Here is a 14,434-nt window from a genome sequence, read left to right on the forward strand (position 1 = left end):
GCCTTGTAGTCTAAGGTCTCTTACAGATCTAAATGTATGATCCTATGATTCTCCCATAATACCCTACTTTGCACTATACTCATCTGTACACATATTGATTCTTCTGGTCATCCCACCTTATCTCTGCCAGTAGAAGTAAACTTGAGGGAAGGAGCTGAATATTTTACATATTTTTAAAATTTGTATAAAGTACCTACTACTTCCTTGCACAGAGACAGAGCTTAATAAATGTTAGCTAGAGTGAGTGGAATTTGTTGGATTTGACAGAACACAAGAAAAATGAAAATAAAAAAAACGATCTGGAGAACATGGAGTTTAGCATGGAATAGAATTAACCTACTATCCCAAACTGGTTTGAAATGCATTATTGTTTGTTGGTTGTGGTGGTGGTGATGGGGCTGTTCAAAAAAAATATGCTTTTTTTGATTGCTTTGAATAGACTAATATTATAAATATTTGAGGAGGATAACAATTTCTTGTAGGGAAGGTGCAATAGAAAAATAGGAGGCAGAAGGGAGTGGCCTGAGTTATAAAATCCACCTTAAATTGCTAAGTGAATTCCATCATGGAATGGACAAGCAACTAATCAAGATGCAACAGCACATGTAAGAGGAAGCAGTCAGAGTCACCTTTAATGATTCCCACAAATTTTAATGCTTGATTAGCTTTGACAGGAAAAACTAGTGACTTACCCAAATATTTCAAAGAAGGCCAACGGATATTGAGAAGAGCATGTTCCATGTTACCAAAATGATCATACTGAATGAAACAATATCAGGACAAATAAAATGTCTGGCGTCATAACAAATTATATTACCAAAATGCCCCATAAGAATTCCAAGCAAAGAAATGTCAAATCCTTTTCAAGGATGCTGTATTACAGTTTTACCTGTCTTTGGCTCCACAGAAAAGTATGGCTGTCCCTGCAGAATACTGTAAACCACTCGGGCACTGTTGCCATAAGTAGGATCATCTGCATCTGTTGCTGTTACTTGCACCACCGAGGTTCCTATAATGTCATTAAAATACCATTTTAATTAAATAACACTAAGTATCATAAAAAATTCTATAAATTCTAGATTGATATTAACAGTAAATTGGCAGTTCTAATTATTTTTGAAAAACATTTAAATGTTTCTGTTTTAATACCATGAATGCTTTAAAAATCAGAAATATTTATAATATTTTGGTGGATTAAGAAAAAAATCTGAGTGATTGTTTCAAGCTACTAGCACTATCAGATATATGTGTCCAAGACAAAAAAAGGCAAGGTTAAGCTTTGGATATCTGGATCTGCCACATCCAATCTATAAATGATCAAAAGTGGCAAGGTTCCTAGAAGTCCTTGCTCCTGATGTTCAAGGTAGCGTTTATGAGTAATGGTACTTAAGCCTCACCAAATCTGTTAGTATGATCTGACTACCATTGTTCTAAGGCTACAACCAGAATTAACTGACTATATTAAACACAGGAAAAAAAAAAAGAAAAATTAGCTGACATATAGACCTTGAGGTTAACTGACTACTTTAGTTACTTGGTGACATTTATTTCTTTATTTCTATTGTAATCTATAACCCTGTGGCCATTTAGGTATGCAAATTCCCTGAAAACAGAAACATATATCTTCTTTAGTCAATTTTTTTAAAATCTTAGTGCCCAGTAGAGTACTATAATATGCATGCTGGTTATTCAATAAATGTGTGACAATGAATGTAGCAACATAAAACTTTAGTGCTAAGAAGGATTTTAATGGTCACTTGGCCCAATTTCTTCATTTTAGAAATGAAGAAATTGAAGTTATTGGTAAAAATGATTATGATGATAATGACTATATGATAAAAATGAATAGATTGGATAATTTTCACATGGTTCTCAGGGAAGCATTTTTTTAAAGATTAAAATATGATGCGAATATATCATCATTATGCTTCTTTGGAAATTCCCTGAATAATGCAGAATGGCAATATTGCTATAAATTATAGCCTTAGAGAGTTGCTCGAGGCATTGAAAGGTTAGGTGAGTTTACCATAATAACAGAAGTAGTACGTGTCTGAGGAATCCAAGGCTTCCTAATGCTATAGGAAAAGTTCTCTATCCACTATGTCACATAGCCTCTAATCATCATTCTTCTTCTTATATAATTCCATCTTCCTCCCTTGAATTTCCCTTTAAGAACTTCACTTATTTCTAAGAATATCAACATATGATATTTTAAAGAAGATATTATGAATTGAGTGTCTATATCTTGTGATTCATCTATAATTTGTAGCTGACGGCTTATTATTTCTTTATTTTTCTAAATGCCTTGGATATCTTTCTTTGTCTTTTAATACTCATTCTAATTATAAAAGCTTTAACTCTGTAATACTAAGATTTTCCTCATTTTCTACATTGTCTCTTAAAAGGAGATTATATTTGCCACAGAATTCTATTACTTGCTTTTAATAAATCTAAAGGATACACAAACATATAATATATAGCTATGTGTGTGTTTCTGTGTGTGTACATACATACATATATATGTACACATACAGACACACACACCTCTCTTGTGTGTCCTAGACTGCAACATCTATTTGGTGACATCATCACTGTTTTTCTTGATTTAGTAGTATGGGAGATGCTGCCAAAAGGTTTCTGAATGACATGAATGCTTTTCTCTGAAAGACCAAAACTACTCCCAAGGGGCAAATGAACCATTCCTGACAAAAACTGAAGCCTATTAAAATCTGGTGCTAGAGGTAAATCCCAAGACAAAAAAGCTCTTTTGAAAAACCCATTTACTCAACAATAACCTTCATATTCCCAAAGAACAATTAAATTTCTAGAATTATTTTCAACAACACTATTTTGAAAAGCAATCAAAACTACCCATCCTTAGCTTTGCCCCTATTATTGTTTATCATCTAATCAAGAAATATTTTCTTGATTATTTATGAATAGATATTACCTAGTTGTATACTAGTTGAGGAATACTGCAAATGCTTTAATTAAAAACATTTAATTTGAAAAAACTATTACTCAATATAAGTATATGCAATATATGCTAAAGCAGTGAATCTTTTAAAACCTCAGTTCAATATAAGTGAAGTATTGAATGTTATTGTAAAGCAAGCCCTGAAGGCATTTAAAAATGATTTTCTAAAAAGCTCTGAGCCAGGTTTTTACATATGTCAATCTAACAAGCAAAATAACACACATATGTGAATGCTGCATTCATATATTTTAATGTCAGGGTGGCACTGTCAAAATCAAGACTAAGGTGCATTATTTGGCCTCAAAAGTATGTAGTTCTCTAAAAAATAGCTGATATTAAACTACTTTAAAATATGTATGAAATAGCCACATTCTGTCATTACCTAGACACAGGAAGCCTTCAGTAAGTCAGTGAAAATTGTGCATGAGTGGCCCTATGCTGTAAAGGGGTATATGCATACTATGTTTACTGAAATGTCCCTTCACTGCTCCCATTTTTTGTCATTCCCCACTCAGCTCTATTCTGGAAGGAAATATGTATTTCCTTTCTCCATGTTATTTCCCTCCAGGGGGCCACTTTTGTTGTCTGCCAGGCATCTCTAAGAATCACTCTGAAGTACTGGGAACAATAGTACAAGAAAAATGAATGACCCTGTTTGGTAGAAGTAAAGGTATTCAAAGTCCTGTTAATGGTGGTAAACTGCTTGAACCAAGTTCAAATCAATGCCTGAAGAGAGAAAGCCTGAGAGGCACCAGAATTTCTAAGAATTTCTAACTCTGGGGGCTATTAGTCCCTGAGGTTTACCACCTCAGCAGCACTAGCTAGCCAAAGCTAAACTCCCAACATAAGCGTCCTTTATTTTAATAGTAAAATACCTACTAAAACAGGGGAAATGATACATAAAATATAAAATAACAAAATAAAATAGGGGCAAATATAACAACATCCAAATTGTAATCACCAAATACAGCATTTAACAAGAAATAATTCATATTTAAAGGAAATCAATACAATTGGAATGTTGTTATATTCAGATAAGCTTTCACTATAAAAACTGGAGATCCTTAGAAAACAAATGCAAAAAGTCAGTCTAGTCCTATCCCACTCCTTAGGTCTTTAAATTTTTATGCTATCTCTCCTTCTTGACTCTTCTTCACAGTTGGCTAAAATAGCCGTATTTGGACAAATTAAATGACAAAAGAAAAGACATTCTTATTTCTTGATACAGAAAAATACGCATTATTTGATATTCTGCCAGCAATACAACAGTGCCATTACGTTTACAAGCACATTTTTTCCTGTCACAGACCGAAAGTTACTTTGTGCCTAATGTAAACTCAATGCACACTTCCCATTTAAGTTTATGGAGAAATTATAACTTGATTTGAAAGTGAATGTAAATGGACATTTATCAGTGAAATGCAGGCTCATTACAAGAAAACAGAGATCAGCCAATCCAAATGCTAGGCTGACTGGCCATTTATAGTGTTCTGGAGGAAACCCTGACAACAAAGTACTGCTCATAACATTGAACCATTGCCCTTGTGGCACGGGAAAAAATAGAATGAAATCACAGGAATTTGTATTTGTTTGGTGTGAGGTTTTTTTTAATATACTTTTAATGCATAATTTCATTTCCATTTAACAGAAAAGCAGTGCTTAATTACTAAAGCAAAGAAGAGAGAAAAGGCCAAAGCTCTTGGTTCAGGTTCCAAAAAGAGCTACATATACTGAGGGTTCCGTGTCACCATATAGATTAGGGCAAGGATATATTTTGAGTGTAGGGCTCATGGTTGATGTCTCCTGTGAATCCCCTCCAAAACAAGTAGTAGATCATTTGGGCAAATATGACCACAAAATACATATATGAAATTGAAAGTTAAAAAAAAGTGTCCCTAAAAATTAGTTTGTTTTTTTACTACAAAATCAAAGTGGTCCGTACTTACCCACAGGAGACATTTCAGGCACGCCCGCAGTGTATGGGCCATCCAAAAATTTTGGTTCATTGTCGTTGATATCCTGAATCTTAATGACGAATTCCGACTCTGGTTCCACAGGTTTATTAGTCAGCCTATCTAGTGCTTGTGCTCGAAGTGTGTAGTAGGCCTGCTCCTCCCGATCCAGCCTCTTTGTAGCATGAATATCCCCAGTGTTCTCATCAATAATGAAAATGGAACTTGCCCCTTCGCCTGACAAGATGTATTTGATGGAGCCATCTCCTTTATCAACATCAGAGTGAAGCTGGTGAAAAATTGATGTGAGATGAGATTAACTTACAAGAGAGTCAGTGATATGGAGATATGTAAAAATAATTCTTATGTCAGGCAGCAGCACGTGAAATTTTATTGTTCTAGGAAAGATAAGCTGAATGCTTATTGTGCACAGAAGAAAAACACTATCAGAATCTGTCAACTTGCTCTCATGAGCAAGACAATTTCATTTCTTTCAGTAAACAGTCTTATTTCCAAATCTATATATGTCATCTTAAAATCATAGTAACTTGCAGTTTCATTTTATAATTCAGTCTATCCCTCCAAGGTTTTAGCCATTTTACTTGCACACAGTAGGCATTCTATAAATATCTACTAATTAATTCATCTTATTCCTAGGAAAAGGACTTCTGAGTCTCTATGGTACAATATGTTTACTATTTAGGATCTAAATAGTAAGAAAACTCCTTCAGAAACCACCTATTACTCTAAAGAAACTCACCATAATCATTTCATTTTTCTTCCTTTTATCCTTTTCATTATTAGCAAAATCTGATGGGTGTCTAGTCACCAAATATGACTCCAAGAGCATTTCAGTATTTTAAAAGAGGAAAATGGGGGAATATGCTGTTCCACACAACTGGAGTCTTAAATCAATAGGCACCTGACACATCAGCTAAAGACTCTCTTGAAATACTCAGACTTTCATTAGATCCACATGATTAAGCCCAACCAAATGGCGGGGACACCACATACTAACTTTGTATTTCATGCCTGGGAATGTCCCTGCTAAGTAAGAATGTTATATCAAACTGACAGACCTTGAGATACTCTGACATAATTGCATACTTGCCTGAACTTCCCAAACTGAGAAAAGCACAACTGAACTTCCCATTTCAAAAGACATTTTATAATATCCTGCCCCGCCCCAAAACAACAAAAACAAACAAAAGTATCATGACAGAATGGAATTACCACTTATTACCACTTAAAAGCCTGCTATACTAAGAATTCTTAGGTTCTCTTAAGAAAATCTAAAACTGTCACACAGAGGTAGCTTCGCATTTCTTAAACTACAGGGCCTGTAGAGATATAAATTAAGATGTATACAGAAAGACTTAGGGAGGGCAAACATAACATGACATTTTGAATAGCTAGAGCTAGATCACCTAGACATTCATGTTAGTTCTGCCTTCTAATACCAAATTCTTCTATTTGTATTTTGTTTTGCCAATTTCAAAGTAAGAAGGGGGAGAAAAAAGGGGAAAAAATCTATAGGAAGCTAAGTGACCAGTTCTTGCTGTTTATTCCTGAGTCATCATCATCTTTCCTTAGGTATACCATCTTGATGGCTTCTCAGAACCCTTTCAGCTCTAAACCTATGATCTTTCAGCAAGGAGTAACACAAAGAGTAAAGAATGTGTAGTCATATCCGTGCTTATTTCCCATCTCTCCTCGCTGCTCCCTATGTGTAAGTTATCCTACGTCTCTGGTTTCAGCTCCCTTTTCCAGGAAAAACAAATGAGTCGACCTAAATCATATCTAAGCTATATACTTTTAGCTCTAATTCTATGATCCTATTTAGAGAAATGTAAAGTATCCATTCTGTTATGACTCTACTGTCCCAAAACTGCAGCTATCATTATTGTTGTCACTGTTTTTAACTATGTTGCTCAGAGTTGAGATGGTTTACATAAGCTCTGTTTTCTGTGAGTGTGACTTTGTTTTCCAGTCATTTTCAATCATATTGTACTCTTCATGACCCCATCTGATGTTTTCTTGGCAAAGATATAGACTGGTTTGCCATTTCATTCTCCAGCTCATTTTACAGATGAACTGAGGCAAACAGGGTAAAGTGACTTGCCCAGGGCCACACAGCTAGTAGGTGTATAAGGCCATTTTTGAACTCATGAAAATGTATCTTCCTGATTCCAAGTCGAGTGTTCTATCCATTGCAACTGCCTAGCTGTTCTTGGGTGTAACTTACCTGATAATTTAAATAGAAAATATAATAACTGGTGCCTAACTTTTGTCACCAATATTTAGTTGACAGCTTTTAGTTTGGGATGACACAGGGCCAATGCTACCCTTATTTTCTAAATGATCAGAAATTACCTATAGTTGATGTGAAGCCAGGCAGATTATACTGACTAGTCTAAGCCTGTCCTCCCTCATCTGTGGAATGGGGGCACTTATCACAGTACCTGGCACATAGAAGGCATTTAATAAATGTTTACTTGATTGAACGAGCTAGATGAAATCAAAGTCCCTTCCACAACTAAACTCTGTGACCCTATGATGATGTTGCATAGTCTTAGGACTGTGAACATTCTCACTTATACCATCAATCCCTATAATTTCTTCAGCCAATTCATGCCAGTTGACATCCACTTTCAGAATATAAAATGTGACCCTACATTGTTTTTCTGAGGCCCTAGATACTTATCAGTGCATACGTTATTTAAAACAGTAGTTTAAGAAGGTCAGGGGAGGGGGAAGTTATCAGCAGAGAACAAATTAAATCCTGATTACAGGCTCCAGCTTGGAATCTGATGTTTTATTTAAGGCCATTGTCATTAGCTGATCATTACTGAAGGGAATAGAAGACAGTGATAAAAGGTTTTGAACTTTTTTTTCTTGTTTGAATGGTATTTAGGGATCTAGATTTGTCTCCCTACATCAGGTTCCGTTTTAGCTTCTCTGTACTTTTCTATCATCATTTCTTATCACTAACAACTTTCACCCAGCTAGGAGTAACACTAGGATTGCAATCACTGCCAAAATCCACTGGCAAAAAATCACTTTGAGTCAGAGCTTAATGCCATTGCAAGGTCTGTGTCAGCAACAGCAGTTAAAAATGGGTGACCAATTTTGAAATTTTAAGATGGATAAATAGCTATCTACTACACGTTCTAGCTTATGTCCTTCAGAAATTTAATCTACTCAATTATATGCACTATCCCAGTCTTAGGAAGCAGACGGAATAAGCCTATGCTTTTGGCAGAAATGTGCTATCCTAGTTGCTGAAAAGGAATCATCAGCAAAAAGCTAAGATGCTGAAAGGGTGAGACTGTGTAAGGCACCCTTAGGATGGCCCACATTGTAGTACAGTACATTATTCTGTTCTTTTCATCTTGATCTTTCTTCATTTTGTCAAACCCATTCTCTATATACTTCCTCTCACACACTCCTTTCAAGAAGAAGTGACTGGGAATAGAGATGGCACACATTCTGCAAACCCATACGGTAGTCCCAGAGTAGGAAAAAGTAAAACAAACAGAAAACCCACCACAAATAAATTTAGTGTTACAACATAAAAAATAACTCCACATTTCTTGTCTACGTCATTTGGATATATTGTTGCACACAGTGATGGTGTTATTTTCTCAAGGTCACCCAAGTGATGAGGAATTTAATTCATTAGTCACCAACACAAATTCACTTTCACTGTTAATTCCCCAAGTACTTCATAAAATATATGTGTAAATCCAACAGTAAATGTTTATTTTAAGAGTAAATTTGAAGTTGTTACTTTTTGCCCTATTTTTTAGGGTGGGGAGTGCAGTTTACACACGAAGTAAGGATTATAGAGTCTTGCTTTTACTATGATGCTTTAACAAAAGCAAAATATGCACCTAGAGTAGCATGGACTGTTAATGTCAATGATACTTAAAGTGAAAATATTAGAATTACCACAGTGAATCAAACTGGCTAGTCTATTTAGCCCAATCCTCTGGTTTATATCAGTAGCAACCAGGCATAAATTGTGACGGTCTAATTTTCCTGCATAAAATCAATCTCAGAAGGTGGGGGTATATCCTAAAATACTGTTATTTTCTATTATTAATCCAACTTAGATGTGTCATCTACATATTAAAACCTCTTAAGAAGCTTTTTTATTTTCAGCCTGAACCACCTCTATGCTCTTTGTAAAGTAATGGTAGTTTGCTTGTCCTGAAACTATTTTTGCAGGGTTTCTAGGTATACACTTTAGATCTCATATACAAAGATTGGGTGAATAAGGCTTTATTCATACTAACTGAACCCTCAATAACTTTATAGGCATCATTAAAAATCAGTTTTTCCAGGCTGAAGACCATTGTTTTAGTCTGTACATATAGAATCTTCATTGACCCTTTTTAGGGTATGTCTTGCTCAATTTGGATGCCTTTCTTAAGACCTGTTTCTCCTCACTGTTTCTTTCTTCAGATATACCAACCAGAAGTGTACATAAAATTCCAGGTTCAAATGTAGCATGAATTTGGACAAGAGGAGAATAATATTTCTTCAGTTTTTCTCTAGTGTTCTTCCTGAAGAAGCCCAGCATTTTCTTGATCTTTCAAGATCTTTATGTATATCGGGCCAGCATCTTTAAGGAGCAGTGTACAATGATTCTTGGTTCCATTATTTATAGTTTAACATACTGCCTACAAAGCTATATTTTATTAGTTCAGAACAAGAAATGAAATCTGTTACGAGAATTTTTGCAGGATATAAAATTAGAGACAATATCAAGATAAAAGCTGTTAAGTTCAGTGGTTAGAAGGCTAGTGTTGACTGAAAATTCAAGAAGACTAGATTCTAGTCCCTCTTCAAACCCATACTAACAACCTAACCCTAAGTATGTCATTAAACCTATCAATACTGCAGGTAACTCTCAAAACTTTCTAAAGCATACAAGTTGCTGATCTACGTTAGAAGAGGGAGTATCTGAAATCATAGGTCCAGACAAATAATAAGAGGGTAGAGAAAAAATAAAAAGGATTTTATGACTTCATATGTTTCATCCTCGCGTATTCTTTTTGTCTTTTGATCAAGTGGTCTGAGTAATTCTATAGCTAGTTTCTTTCCCTGAAAAGCTCAGCTACAATGGACTGAAACAAAATCTCTAAACCCAGGCCTTCATGGAGAGAGTAGAGATATGCTATTTTGAAAACTCTTAATCTGCAAAACTTTTGAGCAAAACTCTAAGAAATTTTTGAAGGGGGAGGGAGGAATGAATAAAATTAAATTAATCAAAAACTACTCTTTACTTTCAATGGACAATGAAATGAGCAAGAATTTTAAAATATGCCTCCATTTATATACATATATTATCATTTGCATATATAGGTGAAATAGTAATTGCATGGCAAATATATTCAGATTCCTATTTATGCATGAAATCAGTCAGCCTCTGGGAATTAATATATCAAAGTTATAATATAACAGAGGTGTACCTTTTTTGATTGAGTCAATCTTTGTGGATCTCCCAAATTTGGTGCAGGTTAGTTAAAATGTAAACATAAGCATGTGGGACTAATACAATGAATTTTCTGAGTACCCATTATACTTTTTAAGCTATGGAGGTAAATTAAGAATACTCACTCACTATACATATCTTTTATAAAGTTTTTTTTTCAAAACCATTAACAAATGTCTATAATATAATATTTAGGAACTTAATGGCCCTCAATCTTCTGGAGAAAAAAATGACAGATTTAAACAACTGTTTGATCCATGTTTTAATTTAGTCTAAGTACTCTTAATTCAAAGTATTGAATATAGTCAAGGTAGAGTTTATTTAGATCCTTTGTTCCTCTTATTTTGAGCTTTCTTGACTGTAAAGTGAGTATAATAATTCCTCTAGTGACTCCTTCACAGGTTTTTTGTGAAGAGCAAGTGAGATTATGTATTAAATAGCCCTGAAAACCATTAAGTAGTAAGTATGCATGCCAGCCATTTTTTAATTACCTATAATGACGATGGCATGGTTTCAAACAAGAAAGATAAAATGCAATAATATAATGTATAGCACATGAATAACTCAGTATTTATTGCTTAATGACTAAATAAACAAAAGAAATATCATTCAAAAAATGTTCAGGTCAGGCAGAACCAAGATGGTGGCTTGAAAACAGAGACTCGCTTAAGCTTTCCCCCAAATCCCTCCAAACACCTATAAAAAATGACTCTAAACAAATTCTAGAGCTACAGAAATAACAGAAGGGAAACAAGTCTCCAGCCCAAGAAGACCTGGATGGTCACTGAGAAGGATCTATCTCACCACGCTGAGAGTGGAGCACAGCCAAATGTTGGCTGCTCCAGGACAGACCAAGCTGGAGTAGACCTGGCAGAGCAGGCCTCAGGGCACTGAATCACTGAGCTGTGGAAGTTACCCGACCTCTCAACCCACAAATGCCAAAGACAATGGAGCAGCTCAGTGGGAAAACTTCTGGATCTGGGTGAGAGAAGTACACAGTCTGGCCACAGCCCTTGGGTGGGAGAGGTGGCTGTAGCTGCAGCAGTGGGGGCAGTGGTGGCAGCAGCAGCAGAAAAAGCAGTAGCAGCACAGCTGCTTCTGGAGCCCCAGGCCCAAATGGAGGGGGGAAACAAGTGGCTGATCAGAGCAGGAGTGCAGGTATCTCTTTGCTGGCACTGAGGCAAGATTCTCTTGCTTTGCCCTGTTTGGATCTGGGTCACAGTCCTGGTTGGCAGTTTTTGGGGGAGGAGGAGTTGGTAATTGTGTTGGTAAGCAAAAAGGCTCTTAGCACTCAGTTCAACAAAGTGCCCTTGAAGAGTTTGGCTTTTGTTTCCTTTGAGTAATTCAGTGCATTTCATCGAGTCTTACTAGGTGCTAAGCCCCAGGCCCAAACCCGTATTAGGTGCTAAGCCTATGTGGGTGTGAAGCTCCCAGGGTACTAAGGGGAGGTGCTAATTCAAGAGCCAATCATAGGAGCCTAAGTTCTGGTCATTCAGATGACATTTGATGACATCTGAAATGCTATAAGAAGAGAAGACAGAGCCATTTGCGCAGGGCTCTCACTTTTGGTGGCGTTTGGAGGCTCCCGGGCAGCTGTAGCTAAGAGCCCTCCAGCTTGTAAACCTGGATGCTGTGAATTTGTTAAACTCTGATAATTATGTATTGGGATTTGAATCAGACAAGGTCTGTCTGTTGATGTTTGTAATTTGTTTGTATTTGTTCTGAAGTTCAGGGTGTTGGATTTTTCTCCTGAACTAAGTGAGCGATATTTGTATGCTGAATTAAAGTAAGCTTGTCAGCTTACTTTAATGTTACTTTCCTTACTAAAGCAGATCAAAAGAACCTGTGCTTTTGCAGCGTACTAGAAGCGTTCTTCTTGTTGGGCTTGTGTTGGTCTTTCACCCCCACAACAGCTCCTAGCTGCATTGTTGAAACAGCTGGTGTTGCAGAGCTTTGTGGTAGCTCTGGAGAGGGAGTCCTTCTGGTATTTACATGGCAGAAAGGAGTCCCTGCACTCAAGGACCAGAGCACAGACCAGGAGAGGCGCATCATACCACCTCAGAATAGAAGTAGCTCTGAAAACAGCAGCACAAAACCCCTGAAGCTTGGGACAAAGCATTCTCCACTCTGAAAGCAGTCATACCCTGACAAAAAGCTCAAAAGTCAAGTAATTGGCTGGGAAAATGATCAGGCAGCATACAAGGACTCAGACTATAGAATCTTTCTTTGGTGATAAAGAAGATCAAAACATACAGCCTAAAGAAGTCAACAAAGTCAAAGAACCTACATCGAAAGCCTCCAAGAAAAATATGAATTGGTTTCAAGCCATGGAAGAGCTCCAAAAGGATTTGGAAAATCAACTAAGAGAAGTAGAGGAAAAATTGGGAAGAGAAATGAGAGTGATGCAGGAAAATCATGAAAAAGAAGTCAACAACTTGCTAAAGGAGACCCCCAAAAATAATGAAGAAAATAACACCTTAAAAATAGACTAACTCGGGGGTGGAGCCAAGACGGCAGCTGGTAAGCAGGGAATAGCGTGAGCTCTGTACCGAGTCCCTCCAAAAACCTATAAAAAATGGCTCTGAACCAATTCTAGAACGGCAGAACCCACAAAACAGCAGAGCGAAGCAGGGCTCCAGCCCAGGACAGCCTGGATGGTCTCTCGGTGAGGTCTATCCCACACGGAGCTGGGAGCTGGGAGCTGGGAATGGAGTGGAGCAGAGCCCAGCCTGAGCGGCATGGACCAACAAGACCAGCAACTGGGCAGAGCATGCCCTAGCACCCTGAATCAGTGAGCTGCGGCAATTACAAGACTTCTCAACCCCACAAACACCAAAGACTGCTGAGAAGGTTAGTGGGAAAAGCTGCGGGAGTGGAAGGAGTTCGCGGTTTGGCTTCCAGCCTCAGGGGCAGCGGAGGTGGGGCAGCTACGGCTGTTGCTGCTTCTGGCTCCAGGCCCACCTGGTGGGAGGAATTAAGTGGAGGATCAGAGCAGGGGTGCACAGCCTGCTGAAGATCTAAGCCCAGTTTGGGTTGGGGGTTCTTAGGGAAGGAGCAGTGCTGGTGTGGCAGAGCTGGCACCTCCCCCCCAAACGTGGAACATAGAACTCTGTAGTCTACAAGCAGTCATACCCCACTGAAAAACTCAAAGGTCAAGTTAGTTGGCTGGGAATATGGCCAGGCAGTGAAAATGCACCCAGATTCAGTCTCAGACTTTGCATTCTTTCTTTGCTGACAAAGAAGACCAAAACATACAGACACACAGAAGAAATTAATAAAGTCAAAGAGCCTACAACAGAAACCTCCAAGAAAAACATGAACTGGTCCCAGGCCATGGAAGAGCTGAAAAAGGATTTGGAAAAGCAAGTTAGAGAAGTAGAGGAAAAATAGACTAACTCAAATGGCAAAAGAGCTCCAAAAAGCCAATGAGGAGAAGAATGCCTTAAATGGCAGAATTAGCCAAATGGAAAAGGAGGTCCAAAAGACCACTGAATAAAATACTGCCTTACAAATTAGAATGAAGCAAGTAGAAGCTAGTGACTTTATGAGAAATGAAGAAATTATAAAATAGAACCAAAAGAATGAAAAAAAATGGCAGACAATGTAAATATCTCATTGGAAAAACCACTGACCTGGAGAATAGATCCGGGAGAGATAATTTAAAAATTATTGGACTATCTGAAAGCCATGATCAAAAAAAGAGCCTAGATATCATCTTTCAAGAAATTATCAAGGAGAATTGCCCTGATATTCTAGAGCTAGAGGGTAAAATAGAAATTGAAAGAATCCACTCATCACCTCTTGAAAAACATCACAAAAAGATTAACTCCTAGGAAAACTGTTGCCAAATTCCAGAGTTCCCAGGTCAAGGAGAAAATAATGCAAGCAGCCAGAAAGAACAATTTGAGTATTGCGGAAACACAATCAGGATAACACAAGATCTAGCAGTTTCTACATTAAGGGATCGAAGGGCTTAGAATATGATATTCTGGAGGTCAAAGGAAC

At 37.2% G+C, this 14,434-nt stretch overlaps 1 protein-coding gene across 1 annotated transcript in view; it reads right to left on the reverse strand.

The window, feature by feature from the left end:
* The window catches only part of CDH7 (cadherin 7), a 221,855-nt gene that overhangs the window by 108,667 nt on the left and 98,754 nt on the right, over positions 1–14,434 (reverse strand). Inside the window, exons 3-4 of the mRNA XM_036741803.1 lie at positions 4,924–5,218; positions 890–1,009 (exon numbers count right to left, since the gene is read on the reverse strand). Of these exons, the coding sequence (XP_036597698.1) occupies positions 890–1,009; positions 4,924–5,218 (415 nt within the window). The remainder of the gene's footprint in view (positions 1–889; positions 1,010–4,923; positions 5,219–14,434) is intronic.

The sequence above is a fragment of the Trichosurus vulpecula genome, chromosome 1, assembly GCF_011100635.1.
Source record: "Trichosurus vulpecula isolate mTriVul1 chromosome 1, mTriVul1.pri, whole genome shotgun sequence".
In the NCBI taxonomy this organism is placed as follows: Eukaryota; Metazoa; Chordata; class Mammalia; order Diprotodontia; family Phalangeridae; genus Trichosurus; species Trichosurus vulpecula.